This window comes from Corylus avellana, chromosome 1, assembly GCF_965113065.1.
Source record: "Corylus avellana chromosome 1, dhCorAvel1.hap1.2, whole genome shotgun sequence".
NCBI lineage: Eukaryota > Viridiplantae > Streptophyta > Magnoliopsida > Fagales > Betulaceae > Corylus > Corylus avellana.
The window spans coordinates 6,000,106-6,021,975 of NC_142490.1; the positions used below are offsets into that span (position 1 = coordinate 6,000,106).

Consider the following 21,870-nt stretch of genomic DNA (forward strand, 5'->3'; position numbering starts at 1 on the left):
AATTTAACCCACGAACATGACACATAGTTTTAGAGTTATGGTTTAGGTTAAACGGGTTTGTGTCATAAACGGGTTTATGACCCGTTTAAGAGTTGGCATAAATGGATTGATGGGTTAATCGAATTGACACAAACCCGAGACGTAAACCTGTTTTACCATCCCTAATGTAAGGAGAGGTCACATACACACCTCATGTGCTATTTCTAAGTTAAAACTTTTAGTAAGTGCCTTGTGGCAGCATTGTGACATTTATGACATTAAATTTGTTGTAGTGGGTGTGCAAGGGGCCGGGGCTCCTGGTACCTTGGGGTGATGGACCATGGTAAAGTTGAGTCTTACCGATCCGCATGGGGTGTCTTGTACGGATTTGAAATTTGTCTTTCAGATTCTTCCCTTCATGTTCTTCCATTGCATGTGAACTTTAACTAAAGCATTATATTTTGCCAATCCATGGATAGTGACCTGCATTACCTTCCCTTGAATGAATCATTGAGTTTCAAGTATTATCTGGCACTTTAAAGTGATGCATCCACAATAAGAGAATAAATAAAAGCAAGAGAATCACTTCTTTTGTTTTTTACCATTGGCAAAATGGAAAAAGTGAATTGGAGCCTTAAAGGAAGAAGTGAATTGGAGCCTTAAGGAAGAAGTCTTGCTTTAGTGGGTGACTCTTAAGCCAATTGGAGTAGTTAAGAACGTAATACACCACCACGCTTTGTAGCTATGGCTCACTCTAATTCATAGGTCATCCCCTCTGTTACTTGAACCAGTGACGTGATACTCACCCGTCGCCCCCTCTGTTACTCGAACTTGTGACAATCGAGGTGCTTAACTTTGACACCAAATGATGTGTGCCCAATTGAACCCTAAATCTTCTAAAACAACTAATAGAGTTGAATAATTAACTTCTTGGATTAGAGTAAAAGCTAAATGACATCCCCATGTTCTCCTTATCTCCTCCCGAATTTGATTTGACTTTTAAATTTACTATTGGATTTGTGATATATTACTATTGGATATTGATCCAATGTCGATTTTAAAAGCTAACTCAATTTTGAGATGACACAAAGAAGACATGAGTCTTCCTTTTAGTATTACTCCTTATGAAGTTTATTCCATAAACAATAAGCTTTATAGCAATGGGAGCCACGATGTCCTGGTGGGTTCAACTCTCCTCAATAGAAAATCACTCACACAAGCTTGATTAGTATTAACCGCCTTGAGAACCACATGTCTTGGTGAGGTTTCATCAAGCTAAAGCTCAATTGGTTTTAAGGGAGCTCATGCGGTTTTCGCTGTTTAAAGCCCCTTCGGAGGAATTTCAGTAGACAAGTACTACAATAATCACGCCCAGATAAAACACCCACAATTGGCCTCCATCTCCCATTCTTTTAGCTCAGAAAAAAAGAAAAAGAAAAAAGCTTTATAGCCTTACAAAGCGTTAAAGTCCTACAATACTTCTATGAACCGATAAAGACTACTTGATAAAGATAAAGTAGACCTATTACTTAGAGATAAAGATAACATCTCACCCTTTTGCTATCGTCTCCTAGGACTCTTGCAAAGAGTCCTTACCCCCGCTCCTTTTACTACATGAAAACAGTAAAGTGAACTTTCCCCAAGTATCGGCACAAAGGCAAGAGTCAGAAAAAGAGGTATTCGGTAACTCTGAAAAATTACTAGCAGTAACTAATTAAAAGGGTAAAAATTTACTTGTGGTAACTTCCATACATGTGTATAAATGCATGTGTTTTCCTGCTAAAGATGAGAAAAATCAGATTATCAAACACAGCAAGTGCAGGGCCATAATGGGTAGCAGCGAGAGCACAATGGGTGGCAATGAAAGCACAAGCACAGCGGGTAGCAGCCAAAGCACAGAGACAGAGGAGAGAGCTTCCTATGGAACCAAGGTGGCAGCCGCTGCTATCGCGGGCATAGGTCTGTTGGCCGATGCCGCTGCTCTCGTGTCGTTACTGTCCGGCTCAGAAACTGATGAAACTAACCGGAAGAAAATGAAAGCGCCCAGAAGGAATAATGAAGTCATCTACGGGGACGACTTTGAAAAAGACAAAGACCTTTCAAAACTTGCGTAAGAAGTAAACTTGCTATATATATATATATATATAAAATAGAACTTTCAATGCAAGTGCGGCTGTGCTGGGTCTTATTTATTAGGCCTGTTTTTTTTTTAATGGTATTTATTTCTTGGAGTAATTTTAGGTGGCTTACTTGTGTCGTCCCATTAAGAAAGATATGACTATTAAAATCACCCTTTGATCAAAATTTAATAATGATGTAACTATTAAAATTACATTTTGATCAAAATTTAATAATGATCAATCACAAACCCAATGGTGATTTTAATAACCATATCATTCTTAGTAGAATACAAGTAAGCCACCTATAATTACTCTATTTCTTCTGCTTGTAAAGGCATGTTAAAAGATACCCTTTGAGCTTTGGCTGCGTGAAATGGATATGTATAAATTAATTACATATCGTCTTTAATTTGAATGGATTTTCTGTTTTCCTTTTTCTTTTCTTTTTCTTGCCTTTTTAATATTGAAATATAATTGTTTGTAATTTTTTTTTAAAAAAAATATATATTGATAAGTTGTATAAATCTTTTTGTTGAGCATGCAATTCCAGGTTGTATTATACTATTATAGTTGAATAACAGTCTACTAAATATAATTACTCTACGTAGCAACACTCTTTAACTTCTTCATTATAGACATATATAGAGAAGGCCGGCAAAACAGGTACCTGTCAAATAAACAGGTACATATTTATCCTATGCATGCAATTATTCTTTATAACGCCTAAATGAACCTTATTATAAAAAAATATGCATAGGATAAACGGGTCATAAACGGATCATATCAGGTACCTTGTTTTGCCAGCCACAATTACATCCATACAAATTTCTGAATTTTCTCAATTGAAAATGCTGATATTACTCATACGACATCCCATACCTCTCATCTTTGCATTCTATACATTCATTAAAACTACCTTCATTATAAGCTTAATGAATTTTTTTGAGTGATGGCAAAAATATTAATTAAGATAAAAAGAATATCAAGAGGAAATTGAACACAGATCAAGAGAATGTGAAAGAAGGTTAAATGCAACTTAATTATTCAAAGCAACTTAAGATCTCATTTCCAAAATTAAAAAAAAAAAATCCACCTAGCTAATAGCTCATAGTGACAAAATTTTTATCTCTAATTTTCTACTTTATGTATAACTCTTTTTTATCTTTTAATTACTTCACTTCTCTCTTTTCTTTTCTTTTTTCACATTTATTACTCTTATACTTTATCAATCTTTCATCTTACTCTTTACTTATTCCACACTGTCAGGCTCAAGAACTGATGAAGCTAAAGGGATTAAAATGAAAGCTCCCGGAAGGAAAAATAAAATCATCGACAGGGATCATGACTTTGAAGAAGACCCAAAGAACTACTTTCGAAAATTGCGTGAGGAAAAGAGGTATTCGGTAACTCTGAAAAATTACTCGCAGTAACTAATTAAAAGGGCAAAAATTTACTTGTGGTAACTTCCATACATGTGTATAAATGCATGTGTTTTCTTGCTAAAGATGAGAAAAATCAGATTATCAAACACAGCAACTGCAGGGCCATAATGGGTAGCAGTGAGAGCACAATGGGTGGCAATGAAAGCACAAGCACAGCGGGTAGCAGCCGAAGCACAGAGACAGAGGAGAGAGCTTCCCATGGAACCAAGGTGGCAGCCGCTGCTGTCGCAGGCGCCATAGGTCTGTTGGCCGGTGCCGCTGGTGCCGTGTCGATACTGTCAGGCTCGGAAACTGATGAAACTAATCGGAAAAAAATGAAAGCTCCCGGAAGGAATAATGAAGTCATCTACAGGGACGACTTTGAAAAAGACACAAAGACCTACTTTCAAAACTTGCGTAAGAAGTAAACTTGCTATATATATATAATAGAACTTTCAATGCAAGTGCTGCTGTGCTGGTTCTTATTTATTTGGCCTTTTTTTTTTTTTTTTTTTTTTTTTTTAAATGGTGTTTATTTTTTCTAGTAATTTTAGGTGGCTTATTTGTGTTCTACTAAAAATGATGTGGCTATTAAAATTACCATTTGATCAAAATTCAATAATGATCAATCACAAGCCCAATGATGATTTTAATAGCCACATCATTCTTAGTAGAACATAAGTGAGACACAAATAAGCCACCTAGAATTACTCTATTTCTTCTGCTCGTAAAGGCATGCTAAAAGATACGTACCCTTTGAGCTTTGGCTGCCTAAAATGGATATGTATAAATTAATTACATATCGTCTTTAATTTGAATGGATTTTCTGTTTTCCTTTTTCTTTTCTTTTTTTCTTGCCTTTTTAATATTTAAATATAACTTTTTGTAATTTTTTTTTTTTAAAAAAAATTATTGATAAGTTGTATAAATCTTTTTGTTGAGCATGCAATTCCAGGTTGTATTATAATATTATAGTTGAATAGCAGTCTACTAAATATAATTATTCTACGTAGCAACACTCTTTAACTTCTTCATTATAGACACATATAGAGAATTACGTACACCCATACAAATTTCTGAATTTTCTCAATTGAAATTGCTGATATTACTCATATGACATCCCATACCTCTCATCTTTGCATTCTATACATTCTTTAAATCTACCTTCATTATAAGCTTAATGAATTTTTTTGAGTGATGGCAAAAATATTAATTATAATCAAAAGAATATCAATATGAAATTGAACACAGATCAAGAGAATGTGAAAGAAGGTTAAATGCAACTTAATTATTTAAAGCAACTTAAGATCTCATTTCCAAAACAAAATCCACCTAGCTTGCTAATAGCTCATAGTGACAAAATTTTTATCCCTAATTTTCTACTTTATGTATAACTCTTTTTTAATTTATCTTTTAATTACTTTGCTTCTCTCTTTTCTTTTATTTTTTCACAATTATTACTCTTATACTTTATCAATCTTTCATCTTACTCTTTACTTATTCCACACTGTCAGGCTCAGGAACTGATGAAGCTAAAGGGAATAAAATTAAAGCTCCCGGCCGGAAGGAAAAATGAAATCATCGACAGGGATGATTTTGAAGAAGACCCAAAGACCTACTTTCAAAACTTGCGTAAGAAGTAAACTTGCTATATATATATATAATAGAACATTCAATGCAAGTGCTGGCATGGGTCTTATTTATTAGGCCCTTTTTTTTGTTTTGTTTTTTTTTTTTTTTAATGGTGTTTATTTCTTATGCTTGTAAAGGCGTGCTAAAAGATACCCTTTAAGCTTTGGCTGCCTGAAATGGATATGTATAAATTAATTGAATATTGTGTTTGAATGGATTTTGTTGTCTTTTTTTTTTTTTTTTTTTGAATCAATAGATAACTCTTCTTATTATCAATAGTGGTAAAAACAAGAGCTGTAAAGCTCTATACAAATAGAGCAGATTGCTCTAGTGTAACAACATCCAAAATGGAGTTGGGTATATCTTCAAGCCAAATTCTCTCTCCTACATCTCGGGTTGCTGCCTTAGCTAGCCTGTGAGCAGCCTCATTCGCTCCTCTTTTGACATGTCGAACTTCCCACGTTCTGAAGGTCTTCCTTACTTCCTGAATATCACCCGCTATATGGCCGTATTTGCTCCATGAAGGGCCCATATTGCTGATGGCATCAATCACTTGCTTGAAATCCCCTTCTAATATGATGTCAAAAAAACCACTGTCTCTGCTAAATTCCACTGCTACTAGGGCCCCCATTGCTTCGCTTACAACTGGTTCCTGAATGGAGTGTAGCGTTTTGCTTAAAGCAGCTAAAACCCGACCTCTGTCATCTCTAATAATTACTCCAATACCCAGCCTGTTTTGTTTTGAATCTAGAGCAATGTCCCAATTGGTCTTGACTTTTCCCCCAGACGGTGCCTTCCACTTCTCCTCCTCCGTTTGACTTTCGCTCGAGCCGTTCATCCGCCCAGCCTCCTGGACCGATTGGAAGAGCTTCAGATGTTCCAGAGCCTTGCTAACAACAATATTTGGGTGGGTAAAGTCTTCCCCATGCACCAAGGCATTCCGTCGATTCCATATGCCCCTAGCAATCACTGCACATAACTCGGCATCCTCCTTGCTGCAGCGATCCAGAATCATTTCAAATATGGCTTCAAAATCTCTCTCCATGGATAAGCTTTTTTGAATTCTAACATTGCAACATCCCCACACATCCTGCGCTGCAGGGCATGACCATAATACATGGGCCGTGGACTCTGGTTCTCTTTTGCAAATCTCACATAGTTCATTTTCCAGCACCCTTCTCCTGACCAGGTTAACTTTGGTTGGGAGGATGTTGTTGCATGCTCTCCATAGAAATGATTTCGTGGGATTAGAGACCTTCATCTGCCAGATGGAATTCCAAAGAGTGCTACTTTGGGTACTGTTGGATCCTTCACCGTGGGTTCTTTTTTTCCTGTCCATCTCAAGATAGTAGGCACTTCGGACCGAGAACTCCCCCGTGTTGGTTCCCCGCCAATATAGTTTATCACACTGATTGTAGCGGCTAATAGGTAACGAACAAATGATGTCTGCTTCTGTTTCGCAAAATAACTCCCTTATTACCCGAACATTCCAACTGTGTGTTTCGTGGTCAATTAGCATGCTGACCTTTGCATCAGTGTTGAGGTCTTGACAATGAGATTGAATTTGGTAGGAAGAAGGTTTCGGCAACCACCTATCCCCCAAAATGTTCACGGAATTTCCATCCCCAATTCTCCACATCACCCCTTCTTCGAGTAGATCCATTGATGCCATAATACTTCTCCATGCCAATGAGGGCCTATTTCCCACTTTCGCCTTTAAAAAAGTGTCATTAGGAAAATATTTCGCCTTTAGGATTGTAGCTACCAAGCTATCCGGATTTTGGAGTATCCGCCACCCTTGCTTCGCGAGAAGCGCTTTGTTGAAACATACAAGATCCCTAAAACCCATTCCTCCTTGTGATTTTGGCCGCCCCAATTTCTCCCAACTCATCCAATGAATTTTCTTCTCATTTTCCTTATGACCCCACCAAAATCTTTGCATGATAGAATTGATCTCCTTACATAACGATTTCGGTAGCAAAAAAATGCTCATACTGTACGTGGGGATAGCTTGGACAACCGCTTTCAATAGAATTTCTTTTCCTGCTTGGGATAAAAACTTGGTCTTCCAGTCATTAACTCTTCTGCTTACACGTTCTTTAATTGACTGAAATTCCCTGATTTTGGATTTTCCAACCAACGTGGGGAGACCCAAGTATTTGTCATACCTCTGGGTTGTGGGGACTCCCGCTAATCGAGTAATCACTTCTTTGACCTCATTGTTAGTGTTTCGGCTGAAAAAAATTGAAGTTTTATCCCGATTCAGCATTTGTCCCGATGCCCGCTCATACACCTCTAATATCTCTGATAAACGATGCCATTCCGCTGGGGTAGCTCTACAAAAAAGTAGGCTGTCGTCCGCAAAAAATAAATGGCTGATGCGTGGACCTCTGGCCGATGTGGAGACCCCTTTGAGCTTGCCCATATTTTCCGCCTGTGATAGTTGTGAACTTAATGCCTCAGCACATAAGAGAAATAAGTAAGGGGAAAGGGGATCCCCTTGCCTAATTCCTCTTGTGGGACAAATGTTTCCTGTGGGCACTCCATTAATAAGAACTGAATACCTCACCGAGGATATACATTTGATAATCAGATTCACCCATCTGTCTGCAAAGCCCAGGCGGCGCATGACTGCTTCCAAAAAAATCCATTCTACCCTGTCGTATGCTTTGCTCATGTCTAATTTGAGTGCCATAAAACCGGTTTTACCCCACATTCGTGTGTGCATGGAATGTAAGGTCTCATAGGCCACCAAAATATTATCAGAGATTAAGCGCCCCGGTATGAAGGCACTTTGATTTTCAGCAATGATATCAGGCAATAAAATCTTAAGTCTATTTGCCAAAGTTTTGGAAATAATTTTGTAAAAGACATTACAAAGAGAAATGGGCCTAAAATCTGACACTTTCTCTGGATTGGCAATTTTAGGAATTAAAGCAATATGAGTGAAATTAATGTCTTCTGCAAAAAATCCTGACAGCATAAAATTTGAAACAGAAGACCATACCTCCTTCCCAACCTCACTCCAATGTTCATGGAAGAATCCAGCTGTAAGGCCATCTGGTCCTGGAACTTTTAAATCTGCCATTTGTGATACCGCCACGCTGACTTCCTCCATGGTGCATGGCCGCAGGAGCTGTTCGTTCATTGCCACTGAGACTTTTGGTGTTAGTCCTTCCAGACATCTATTGATACAAATAGGAGATGAAGTTGTAAATATGTTCTGGAAATATTTATGAAAAGCCTCCTCTATCTCCTCTGTGTTAGAACAAAAAACACCATCTTCATCAATAATCTTCTTAATCTGATTGGACCTTCTCCTTTGATTCACACAAGCATGAAAAAACTTGGTGTTTTTGTCTCCAGTTTTCGGCTCCCTCCTTTTCTTGGATTTTCTGTAGCTTTATCAGCTTCTCTTTGAGGTCCTGGTCCCCTGCGTTGCCACTCCTTCTCTTCCACTGCATAATTGCCTTCTTGCTATTATTCAGTTTGTTCAGCACACTGTCCCACACTTGTGTTTGGACACTTTTTGCTCTCCATATTCTCCTTATCACTTTTTTATTTTCAATGCATTTTCCCCACCCAGCTTCATAACGGAAGAAGCGTCGTCCTAGGGGCTTTCTCGTGTGATTCTCGTCCAATGACAACATTATGGGCAAGTGGTCCGAATTGCATGCAGCCAGAACCTCCAGCCTGTTTGCAGGGAATTGATCTAGCCATTCCGAGTTTGCCATAGCCCGGTCCAGCCGCTCCTGGGTGAAACTCCGACCCTCCCTCTTGTTACTCCAAGTAAATTTAGGACCCGTAAAACCAAGATCATAGAGGTGGCAATCCTCTATTGTATCTTGAAAATCCTGCATTTGTTTTTTTGAAGTTTTAAGGGTCCCAAATTTTTCTGAATCCATTGTAATTTCGTTGAAATCTCCAATGCAAACCCAAGCCTTCGGATGAAGTGAGCTTATTAGTTCAAGCAAGCTCCATGCCTCCTTTCGTCTCGCTACTTCCGGATGCCCATAAAAGCCTGTAAATTTCCAGGCATTAGGATTATTCAAAGAACCCACTGTCGCATTGATATGCCTGCGACTAAAATTTTGAATGTTAAGCCCAACCTCGTTCTTCCACAATAGTGCCAGCCCTCCGCTTCGCCCCACACTATCAACCGTAAAAATGCAATCAAAACCCAGTTTTATTCTCATTATCTCCATACGTGGGCCTCGTGACTTGGTCTCAATTAAGAAGACCATTTTGGGTCTCTTCTCCTTTACCATCCGGCAAAGGTCCCGAACTGTCCGAGGGTTCCCAAGCCCTCGGCAGTTCCAACTCAATATGTTCATTTCTTTTGGCGGTGCTGCTCGGCAGCCACCGCCTTAATTGATTCTCCTGTGAGCTTCTCCTTAGTATCCTCCTTCCCCTTTTTTTGCATTGGCGCTTCTGTCTCCATGTCCTCCTTGTCATCGATGCTTCGTTTGCCTGAACCAAGTAAGTTCTGTTGGCCCGAAGTCCATTCTTTGTCCCCTCTTCTAGCTTGTTTTTTCCATTTTCGTAAAGAGCCTCCCACAGTCGACACATTAGGCCCAGTAGAAGCAAACTGACCCAAAGTGCCTCCTGATTCCTTTCCTTGCTCGTTGGAGGTTAATTTTATTCCTCCATTCCACGTGTGAGCATCCCCTCCTTTCCCATCTTCTAAATTCTTGGAGCAATTAACGCTCTTCTTGTCCACATGTGCTGATCGTATCGCATTCATGCATACCTCCAAACTTTCCTTATTAGGACCCATTGACTGCATTTGACTATTACTGTCGTTACATGGCTGGAATTGCGCATGGGTTGTAATTTGCTCATCAATGCACTGATTCTCTCCACCAGCTGTTTCCTTCTTTCCTTGCTCCTTATTACTACAATATTCTCCATTGAATGCTCCTTTATTTGTTTCCATCTTTCCTTGGCAAGCCGTTTCTTCCTCCATAGGGGAATAATCTGCTCTTGCTTTATTCTGCATCGCAACGGACACTGATTCCCCTGATTTGTCCCAGCTTGTCTCCCCATTACTCGCCCCCCCATAATTATTCAGCCCATCTTCCGGTGACCGGAATCTGGTCGGACTGGACCATCCCATCTCCTCATGCCGATTGTGAGCCCCTCCCCATGATCCTCTTCGTCTGTCCGATCCCCGAGTTTGGTAAGCCGTACTGAGCCATGGGCCATAATCCACGGCCGCTCCCTTGGTGCGTCCCATATTGCTTTTCTGACAACCCGCATGACCATGCCAAATGATCCCACAGTCATAGCAAAATTTTGGAATTTTCTCATACTGAAAAGGAATCCAAAATGATCGATTTTTCAGCTTTAACATACGTCCCCGCGCAAGCGGTTTCATAATGTTAATTCTGATTCGAACTCGTAGATACTTCCCCCATCCAATGCCATCTTCATTCGTATCTACCTCTTCAACAACCCCCACAGTGGATCCCAATTTGAATCCCATGTCTTTGCCCATGCACGCTAAGGGCATGTTTAGCATTCGAATCCAAAATGACTCCGAATCAAACGCCATGTGGTGAGGAGGGGATAATCCATCAAAATCTGTTACCGAGAATAAATTCCCTTCAAATATCCACGGCCTTCCTTCAAGAATCCTGATTTTATCCCATTCATGCTCAAACTCAATGAGGAATAGATTATCTCCCAAGACTTTGAAAGATAACGAACCTGTCGGTCTCCATCCCTTGATAAGCCTTGCTCGAACCGATTCTTTCCCCACTATCTTCAAAGGTGGTGGTATTTTTTTTATCTCTCTAATTATTATTTTTTTTCTTTATCAAATTGCTACGATCTTTCCCCTATGGCATCTATATTAAATTATTGATAAGTTGTATGGATCCTTTAGGAATGCATATCTCATCTTTCCCCAATTAATGTTTTATGGAGGTGAAAATTCATTGGCATAATAATTAATAATCTCCTCGATTTTATATCTCATTTCTTTTTTTCTTTTTTCTTTTTTCTTTTCCCAACTATTTATGCTATTATTAGGCTCTAATTAAGTGTGATTTAAAAAATTGCGCTTTTAAAAATTATGTTTTTGAAATCGCTACTTTTTAAAATCGCAAAAGCGTTTGGAAAAACATGTTAAAAAGTAATTTTTTTTATCAAATATTTGTTATTCGAAAATCCTAATTTTAGTTTAAATTCACACTTTTTCAAATAAGCACCCCCTAGCCTACCTATAAAAATCGCAGATTTTTTTTCAATTTTAAATTAAGTGCTTTTTAAATCGTAATGCCAAATGTCTTACGTTTTGTGATATCTTTTGAAAAAGCAAACTATTCTTACGAAATCACAATTCCAAACGCACCCTTAGTAACAAGAGTATATTTAATAGAGTATTATACAACTGCCACATAACTTAATGATGCAGTAATAAAAATCAATCATTGGTTCACCACGACATTCCAGTTATATGACAGTCAAATAGTAGTTTACTAAATATCAGTACTCTTAGTAGTCGAGAATTACACATTTACACCCAAACAAATTTCCAAATATGAAACAATTTGTAAATATCGCTCCTTGTAGCTCCTCCTCACAATGCCCATTGCCCATGCACGTGTCATGTGACACGTGTGCATGATGCGGGCTAATGGGTGGCAAGTTCTCTTCTCCTTCACTCAATTTTCACTCAATTTATTGTTAGGTTATGAGATTCCTATAAACAAGTTGACATCCCTTTATCTAGCTAGTCAATGTTGGACAAAGTTTTTTTTCCTACACTTCAAAATTTTGGATTGACTTGAAAGATGTCTCTTTTAATTTTCTATTCTCTTTTTTCTAAAAAAAAAAAAAAAATTATTATTCATACTCTTTCAATTAAATGCACACAAAGCTTTTAGATATAAAATAAATTTCATAATTATATAAAATAATTAAAATAAATAATTTATTTATTTATATTAAATAAATGTAACAAGTTAGGTGGTCGCAATGCGTAGTCTAAGGTAGGGCTGTCAATTTCACCCGCGAACCCGAACGAACACGACACGTAATTTTAGAGTTAGTGTTTAGGTTAAACGGATTTGGGTCATAAACGGGTTTATGACCCTTTTAATAAATGTGTCGTGTTCGGGTTTGATATAAACGGTTTGCGAGTTGACATGTTTATACAATCTATTTATTTTTTAAAATTTTATTTTTAATTTTTGAAGTAACTTTTAGGTTTAACTTAATTTAAGTTAACAATTTTATTATTCATACTCTTTCAATTAAATGCACACAAAACTTTAAGATATAAAATAAATTTCATAATTATTTAAAATACCTAAAATGAATAATTTTATTTATTTATATTAAATAAATGTAACAAGTTAGGTGGTCGAAATGCGTAGTCTAAGGTAGGGCTGGCAATTTGACCCGAGAACCCAAACGAACATGACACATAATTTTAGGGTTAGTGTTTAGGTTAAACAGGTTGGAGTCATAAACGGGTTTATGACCTGTTTAATAAATGTGTCGTGTTCGGGTTTGATATAAACGGGTTCGCGAGTTGACACGTTTATACAATTTATTTATTTTTAAAATTTTTTTTTTTTAATTTTTTTAAGTAACCTTTAAGTTTAACTTAATTTAAGGTTAACAATTTAACCCGCAAACTCGGCACGAACACGACACGTAGTTTTAGGATTAGGGTTTAAGTTAAACAGGTTCGTGTCATAAACGGGTCACCCATTTAATAAACGTGTCATACTTGAGTTGGCGGGTTAATTGGATTGACATGAACCCGACATGTGAACCCATTTTGCCAGCCCTAAATTCTAAGGGAAGGTTACATACGCATCTCATGTGTTATTTATAAGTTAAAACTTTTAGTAAGTGCCTTGTGGCAACATTGTGACATTTATGCCTCGTTTGGTTCACGGAATGTCTAGTTCATTGGAAAATGAATAGCTACTACTAGGAATAGAAGAGTGTGAAGTAAAATAGCTATTCTCATTCCTTAATTTAGTAACAACACACATGCGAAAATTGAAATTGAATCAAAATTATGAAAAATCCTATATTTTTTTTTTTTCAAACTTATTTTAAAAAATAAATAAAAATGGGTAGCCGACCACCCCAATGGGTGGTCGGCCACCCACAGAAGTGGCCACCTTGATAAGCAACGGAAGCCACCCGAAAATGCGATGGGGGTGGTGCAACCACCATCGACCTCTTCTGTGAGTGGCCAACCGGCCACCCCAATGGCCACCCACTTTATTTTTCAAATTTTTTATTTTTTTATTTTGTTTTAAATTTAAAAATTTAAAAATATATATTATATAGATATTTTTGAAAAATGTATTCTATTAATTAAAAATTAGTTAAGCCACTCATTTTTGAGTGTTAGTTTAGCTAATCTTGTGTGTATGAGATTAATAGTCGTATAAAAATAAACTATTCTAAAAAATAATGTATTACTAAACAAAAAAATAGCTATACCTAAAATTAAATAATCAATTTCAAAAGTTTATTTAACGAACCAAACACGAGGTAAGTTTGTTATAGTGGGTGTGCAAGGGGCAAGGCTCCTGGCCGGTACCTTGGGGTCGCGTCATGGACCATGGTGAAGTTGAGTCTAATGATCGACATGGGAGTGTTTTGTACGGATTTGAAATTTGTGTTTAGATAATTAAGAAGATAAGAATACATGAAGTGACTCTGTGTAGAAGGTTCATCATTAAAAATCGAAAAAGGTGCCCAATACTTTTTTTTTTTTTTTCATGCACCGTGAGATTCCCTTCATATTCTTCCATTGCATGAGAACTTTAACTGAAGCATTATATTTTGCAATCCATGGATAGTGACCTGCATTACCGTGCCTTGAATGAGTCATTGACTTTCAAATTTTAGCTGGCACTCTAAAGTGATGCATCCACCATAAGAGAATAAATAAAAGCAAGAGAATTACTTTTTTTTTTTTTCTTTTTTTTTTCTTACCATGGGAAAAGGTAAAAGGGGAATTGGAATCTTATGGAAGGAGTCTTACTTCAGTGGCCGGGTAACTCTTAAGCCATTTAGAGCACTTGAGATCGTAATATACCACTACGCTTTACAGCTGTGGCTCATTCTAATTCATAAGTCATCCCCTCTGTCACGTGAACCGGTGACGCGGTACTCACTTGTCGCTCCATCTGTTACTCGAATTCGTGACGATCTTCCAAAACAACTACTAGAGTTGAATAATTAACTTCTCTTATTAGAGTAATGCTAAATGCATGACACCCCATGTCCTCCTTATGTCATTTCAAAATTGATATGCCTTTTAAAATTGCAATTGCATTTGTGATATATCACTATTAGATATTGTTCTAATGGTGATTTTAAAAGCCAAATCAATTTTGGGAGAACACAAAGAGAACATGAGTCTTCCTTTTAGCATTACTCCTTACGAAGTTTATTCCATAAGCAATAAGCTTTATAGCCTTGGGAGCAAATTGACGTCCTTGTGGGTTCGACTCTCTTCAATTGAGAATCACTCACACAAATCTAATTAGTATTAACCGTCTTAGGAACTACTAATGTCCTGGCTGGTGGGGGTTCAATTGGTCTTGATGAGGGAGTGCATATGGTTCCTACTATTTAAAGCCTCCTATCAGGGATTTTCAGCAGGCATATGCTATCATGATTACGCTTAGGTATAATAATCATAATTGATCACCCACTCTACTCTGTTTCCTCATTAAAAAAAAAAAAAAAAGCTTCATAGCCTTACAAAACGTCAAAGTCCTACAAGACTTTTATGAACCGATAAAGATAAAATTTTTGGTAAAGATAAAGGAAAAATGAAGTAAATTCCATAAGCAATAAGCTTTATAGCATTGGGAGCCAGTAATGTCCTAGTTTAACTCTCCGCAATGGAAAATCACTCAAACAAGCCTGATTAGTATTAATCGCTTTGAAAACCACTAATGTCTTGGTGATGCTTGGTTAAGTTATAGTTCAATTGGTCTTGAGGGAGCGTATGCGGTTCTCGCTATTTAAAGCCACTTCTGAGGGATTTCAGCAGACAGGTGCTACAATGATTATGCCCAAATAAAACACCCACAGTTGGTCGCTGTAGCCTATCTTTTTTGCTCATAAAATTTTTTTAAAAAAAAAATTACACTTTACCCCCCAAAGTTTGGGTCGATTTTTAATTCGATTTCCAATGTTTCAATTTTTGCAATGCACCCCCCAAACTTTCAAATTTTTGCAATTTGACCATCCCATCAGTCAAAGCCGTTTTGACTGACGGAACAAGGATCACGGGACTCGCACGTGATCACTTTTGGCCTTTTTTTCCCAATATGCCCCCGTCCCTTCCAAACACGCATGCACATGCTTCCACTGAGCTTGTCATCTTCCACACAGAATCAACAGGCCTAAACCCTTACACCGTTAAACCTCCACAACAGCAACGCATGACTTCCCTTTCTTCTCGATCTCTTTTTTTCCCAGCACCTCACAATCTCTGCCTCCAAACTTCCCAAAACTCACACAAAGCCCACTCTCATACTCTGCAGATCTTTTACACAGGAACAACATTATGCCCACCACACGGCCTCTGTCTCAGAGACCCATTTCTCGAGGTCCGTGTGGTCCCTCGAGGCAGCGAAGCTCGTGGCCGAAGAGAATAGTAAGTTCAAGAAGAAGGAGACGAAGAAGGAGAAGCCCTTGAAGGTTTCCACTGCGGTGGCTTCTTGCTAAGGGTGTGGGGCTCCGTTGCAGACTTCGGATTCAGATGCTCCGGGCTATGTGGATTCCCAGACCTATGAACTGGTAGAAATTACATGCTGAATTCTAGTTGATTATTGGATATGAATTGTTGTATGTGTTAAAAGAAAAGGGAGTGGAAAAGAAATTTCTCTGAGCGTTTGAATATTTGGAGTTGAGAATGACAAGAGAGCGATTAGGGAATGTAAATAATTGTGCAGAAGAGGAAACACCGCCAGCTTAGAACTGTTCTATGCGGGCGGTGCTGGCTACTGTCTCATTGGCACATGATACCTGCAGTCGGTGCAAATGGAGGTTATCCCGGCGGAAAACAGTTTGACAGCTGAACAACTTAGGGAGAAGCTATCTCACTGGCGCTACGAAAAAGTGTTGATTGTGAGTCCAGCGTGCGTGCGTGTGTGTTTGGAAGGGACGGGGGTATATTGGGAAAAGAAAGGCCAATAGTGTTCACGTGTAAGTCAAGTAATTACTCTTTCATCAATTAAAACGGTTTTGATAGACGAAATGATAAAGTTACAAAAATTAAAAAGTTTAGAAAATACATTACAAAAATTAAAACATTAAAAATTGAATCGAAAATCATCTATTTTGAAAGGTAAAGTGTTATTTTTTCAAAAGAAAAAGAAAAGCTTTATAGCCTTACAAAACGCACGTTAAAGTCCTACAAGACTTCTATGAACCGATAAAGACTACTTGATAAAGATAAAGTAAACCTATTACTTAGAGATAAAGGAATTTAGATTTCCGGCCCTCAATTGTCAGATATCTTACCCCTTTCTTCTTCCATTTTCTTCTTTTTTTTTTTTTTTTTTTTTTAATGTTTTTTAAATTAAAGAAGAGAGATATTAAAAGAAAATTCAAATTTGAGGTATTAACACTAAATTTAGGATGATAAAATTTCTTTTAAGTGATACCATCCCTAAAGGGTTAACCTTCCACCCCTAGATTTTAGTTTTAAATTCAAAAATAAATTTTGAGGCATTAAAAACTAAATATTAACTCATAAAAATTTAACAAAAGAAAAAAAAAAAAAAAAAAAAAAATCTAGCTGGACTAAGAGGAGAGAGATTTTTCTAATTTTTTTTTTTTTTTATAAAGTCATGTCTGACTTTGTCTGCCTCTTGGCAGCCTGATAGCAGGACTCGAGATAAAGATAACATCTCACCCTTTTGCTTTTATCTCCTAGGATTCTTGCAAAGATCAGTCCTTATAGCATTCTCAGCAGCTTCTTCATCATTTTTCCTATATTTAATGATTTAAATTATTTTTTGCTTCCCTATATTAAAATACACCCCAATAACTTCCCTTAATCATTCCCTATATCATTAAAATATTTATTTTTTAAAATTATATTATATATATGAGAGGAGAGAGAATTATAAGAGGAAAGAGGAGAGAGGAGAGAGTAAAGAAGATAGAGAAACATTTTTTTTTTAATTTTAATAATCATAAGGATTGCAATAGTGAAACTTTATACTTTAGATTCTACTGTAACGATTCTCATGGTTGAAGCTCATTCAGAGAATCTCTTTTAGAACATTTTTTGTAATTTTTTTAAGATATTTTTTACACATAAAAAACAGACTCTCTCATAAAGAGTTGGCTGAGAATGCTTTTCCCACCGCTTTAATTACTACATGAAAACAGTAAAGTGAACTTTCCAGGCAAGAGTCAGAAAAAGAGGTATTCGGTAACTCTGAAAAATTACTCGCAGTAACTAATTAAAAGGGCAAAAATTTACTTGTGGTAACTTCCATACATACGTGTATAAATGCATGTGTTTTCCTGCTAAAGATGAGAAAAATCAGATTATCAAACACAGCAATAACTGCAAAGCCATAATGGGTAGCAGCGAGAGCACAATGGGTGGCAATGAAAGCACACGCAAAGCGGGTAGCAGCCAAAGCACAGAGACAGAGGAGAGAGCTTCCTATGGAACCAAGGTGGCAGCCGCTGCTGTCGCAGGCATAGGTCTGTTGGCCGGTGCCGCTATTGCCGTGTCGTTACTGTACATGTCAAGCACACGCTATATGTATGTATATATACATATAAAATAGAACTTTCAATGCAAGTGCTGCTGTGCTGGGTCTTATTTATAAGGCCTCTTTTTTTCTTTTTTTTTAAATGGTGTTTATTTCTTCTGCTTGTAAAGGCATGCTAAAAGATACCCTTTGAGCTTTGGCTGCCTGAAATGGATATTTATAAATTAATTAAATATCGTCTTTAATTTGAATGGATTTTCTGTTTTTCTTGTCTTTTTAATTTTTTTTTTTCTTGATCAAATTGGTACACGATCCTTCCCCTATGACATCTATAGTACGTAATATAATTTTTTGTAAGTTTTTTTTATTTTTTTTTAGTTTTTTATTTTTTTTATTGATAAGTTGTATGGATCCTTTAGGAATGTATATCTCATCTTTCACCAATGTTTATGCAGGTGAAAATTCATTGGCATAATAATCTCCTCGCTTTTATATCTTTTTATTTATTATTATTATTATTATTATTATTATTATTTTGCTACCATTAGTATCAAGAGTATATTTAATAGAGTATTATACAATCGCCGTACAATTTAGTAATATGGCAATGAAAATCAATCATTTGTTCAATACGTCATCCCAAGTAGTCTACTAAATATCATTACTTTTAGTAGCAACGCTCCTTAACTTCTTCTTTACATACGTCGAGAATTACACCCAAACAAATTTCCGACTCTGCTCAATTGAAAATGTTGATATTACTCATATGACATCACATACCTCTCATCTCTCCATTCTATACATTCTAATTTAGATCTACCTTCATTATAAGCTTAATAAATTTTTTTTTAGTGATGACCAAAAAATTAATTAAGACCAAAAGAACATCAAGATGAAATTGAACAACGATCAAGAGAATGTGAAAGATATCTTGTGAAATAAAAGGTTAAATGCAACTTAATTATTTAAAGCAACTTAAGATCGCATTTCCAAAAAATCTACCTAATAGCTCATGGTGACTAACTTTTTATATCTAATTTTCTACTTTATGGATAACTCTTTTTATCTTTTAATTACTCTACTTTCATTTTCTTTTTTTCATAATTATTACTCTCATACTTTATCAATCTTTCATCTTACTCTTTACATATTCCACATTTTCATCTCTTTTAACAAAGGTTATATATTCGCTGCACAATTATTCCAAGTTCCAATCACCTCTAATTTTTTTATTTTAGTAAACCATTCATCAAAAAGTGTATTTATTTGATTTGTAAACTTTTTTTTTTTTTTTTTTTTTAATTTTAAACATGTCTTGTAGAAAATATGAATTTGGATTAAAAAATTAAAACGTTGAAAAATTTATTCAATCTCCAAAAAAAAGAAAAAAAAAAAAAGAAAAAAAGGCTTTCTGTAAATAAAACATCAAGTTCAACTCAAAAATTAATAACTGAACAGTCAATTATTTTAACAGAGTTAGAAGACCATGTTAAAACAAAATGATAGTGACAATCAACTTCATATTATCTAATAATTTTTTGTCTCCAATTTTTTTTAAATAACAATTATATTATTTAGCCATCACAGATTCCATTTTATTGGAAAAAATAAAATACTTGACTTTGTACATAAACCTCCTTCACTGTACCTCTGATGAATAAAATATATTTTGAAGGCTTAAATGCTGGCACTTCATGTGAAGGAGCATGCATTGCCTTGTATAATGTTCTATCAATAACACTCCTATAAGGATCCTCCTCCCTCATCTTAAGCAAGAATGCAATATAGCTTTCAGATTTTACCTGCAAGTACAATTGCTTTGCAACTTCTTTGTCCTTTAGGATCCCTTCCTTTTCCCTTTGTTTCTATGGGTTTTCCAAACAGATAGTAGAAGCGCCCAGGTATCTTGGGCAAGATTCCTGGCAGAAAGAGCTGTTGGCTGGCAACCTCCCCACTTGACTCATCTATGTAAATCCAAGCTTTTGTTTTGTCAATACAAGTTTGAATCCAATTTCCTAGAATAGAGAAGTGGCTGGCATCTCTAGCTTTTGGAATTATGTAAAACGCTATTTAGTAAATTGCTATAACACTGCCATACAATTAGGATGAGATGACAGTAAAAATCACGCCATATGATAGTCTACTAAATAGCATTATCGCTCACAGAGTAATTACCTCACTCTTATTGCATTGCGATTAGCATCTTTGATCTGATCATTAACTACGGGGATTTTCATTAGGTCGTTGTAATCAAGGACAAACTGCCACATGCGAACAAAACACAAACCCAAAGCAAATAGAATATTAATAGCAAAATCAAGCTCAATAAAAGAACAATGAAATCAAGGGTTAAATGAATCATTAAGGAATTTATGGATTTTAGAATTAACAATATTTTTGTTACTTTTCTTCCCCTAGGAATTATGGTACTATGGTGTGGTTTCCTCAAGTAACAGGTTGAAACTAATTTGCATTTGAATAATTTGCCAATCTCGTCCATGATCATGCACCTCACAGGTCTTGCTTATTCACTACACTGAGTATAACCTTTCTGCTTTGTGAGAACTCTATGGAAACCAATTCCCTCCTATTATTGAGCCACAAACAAGCCCATTGCCTATACTCTAGAATTTGGACTCTCCAACAGCATTAAATCAACATTATCTATCTAAATTTATAAGTAAAAATGAAGGAACAAAAGAGAGAAAAATGGATAATAGAGAAGCTATAGTAAAACATAAGATGCAAAAGTAATATTTCACCATCAAAAGGCTCTTATACTAAAATCGTAGGAGTTGCTAGTAAGAACAAAAACACAAGCTTACTACTGCTATATCATCTTCTCCAACAACTCCAAATGGTACAATTGTGGCCCCAAACCGTGCTGCCATTCTCACAAATTCCTGCTGATCAGGCCAAAATAACTTATATTCTTCTCCCTGACAATATGGAAGCACCATAAGTTTGGAACAACAAAATTCAGACAGATACAAAACAATCTTAGTAAAAACCAAAAGTGCAATGAGGGCCTCAAGTCGCCTCTTAATCCTCCCTTAATAACAGAATACGTGCACGAGTAAAGGTTTGGGGATATGCCAATGTAACAGAACTTCAGAAATTTTCACTGATTGAAATGTTGTCCTACTGTTATAACTGTGCAGGTATACTCATTTGAAAAGTAAATAATGATCAAGCAGATTTTAATGCATGAAAGATGATAGTTAAAACAAAAGGTTTTTTAGTTTCAGGAAAAAAGTAGGTGGAATGAACACAAGGAACTTGACACACCTTGTAATGCAAAGCCTCACGTGCACCACCAGGGTAAAGAAGCACATGTGATTTTGTTGAAAGCAATTTGAAAAGATTGCTTGCTGTGACAGGTACTGCACCAAACACTTTCACCCAATCACCAAAAAAAAATTCTGAAGATGAACCCTCGAATGACCTCAAAAATAACGTTGGATGTTCTAAACCATGAACCATATATAGTATTCTTCTCAATCAAAAATCGCTCAACAAGTGGATCGAGCAAGCTCAAGTCCCCTTAACATATGATATCCAACTAATAACACAGGACCTTCATTTGGAACCCCAGCAAGACCTTCCACTATCTTTCCGTCTTCCAAAGTTGAGAGCATTGCAGAACCAGAGGCAGAACGAATAAACCTGCCATTTCTGCAAGTGTAATATCAAGCTTCAACCTCACATAGCCCAAGATATCTGATTGGATGTAACTTAAAAAGGCCGATTCAGGCTGGGGATCAACCAAAGCTCAAACATGAGTAGGACTAGGAGAACCAAGCTGCAGACTGGCCAATTAGGGGTTTAGACCAAGATTCTTATTGTTCAAAACTAATACATAGGGTTTATGAAAAAGGTTGGGTCAAAACATGGATTCAGCGGCAAAAAACTGGAGGAGATTTCTCTTGTCCATTAAGATTTTCTAATGAATGTGTGAGATCATATCAGCATATTGAAGCAAATTGTTCA

General features: G+C 36.5%; 2 protein-coding genes and 1 long non-coding RNA gene across 5 annotated transcripts; 1 reads left to right on the top strand and 2 right to left on the bottom strand.

The window, feature by feature from the left end:
* The first annotated feature begins 1,745 nt into the window (after positions 1–1,745).
* LOC148587897 (uncharacterized) lies at positions 1,746–5,359 on the top strand. 3 transcript variants are annotated; one of them, XM_088512177.1, is made up of 4 exons: positions 1,746–2,089; positions 3,366–3,495; positions 3,605–3,937; positions 5,035–5,359. In XM_088512177.1, the coding sequence occupies exons 2-4, from the start codon at positions 3,441–3,443 to the stop codon at positions 5,094–5,096; spliced, it is 450 nt and encodes a 149-aa protein (XP_088368303.1). In that variant the 5' UTR covers positions 1,746–2,089; positions 3,366–3,440; the 3' UTR covers positions 5,097–5,359. The 3 variants fall into 3 exon arrangements, with proteins under 3 accessions (XP_088368303.1, XP_088368301.1, XP_088368302.1); XM_088512175.1 differs by having other exon boundaries at positions 3,633–3,937; XM_088512176.1 differs by having other exon boundaries at positions 3,642–3,937.
* A 3,092-nt stretch (positions 5,360–8,451) lies between these two features.
* LOC148587898 (uncharacterized) lies at positions 8,452–9,486 on the bottom strand. Its single transcript, XM_088519182.1, has one exon. It carries the CDS (start codon positions 9,484–9,486, stop codon positions 8,452–8,454), a length of 1,035 nt encoding a protein of 344 aa, XP_088375308.1.
* A 10,076-nt stretch (positions 9,487–19,562) lies between these two features.
* On the bottom strand, positions 19,563–20,814 carry LOC148587899 (uncharacterized). The gene is made up of 3 exons (XR_015912816.1): positions 20,706–20,814; positions 20,056–20,141; positions 19,563–19,844 (listed from the first exon to the last, which is right to left on the bottom strand). It is a non-coding gene; the product is annotated as an uncharacterized LOC148587899 (long non-coding RNA).
* Between the last annotated feature and the right edge of the window lie 1,056 nt (positions 20,815–21,870).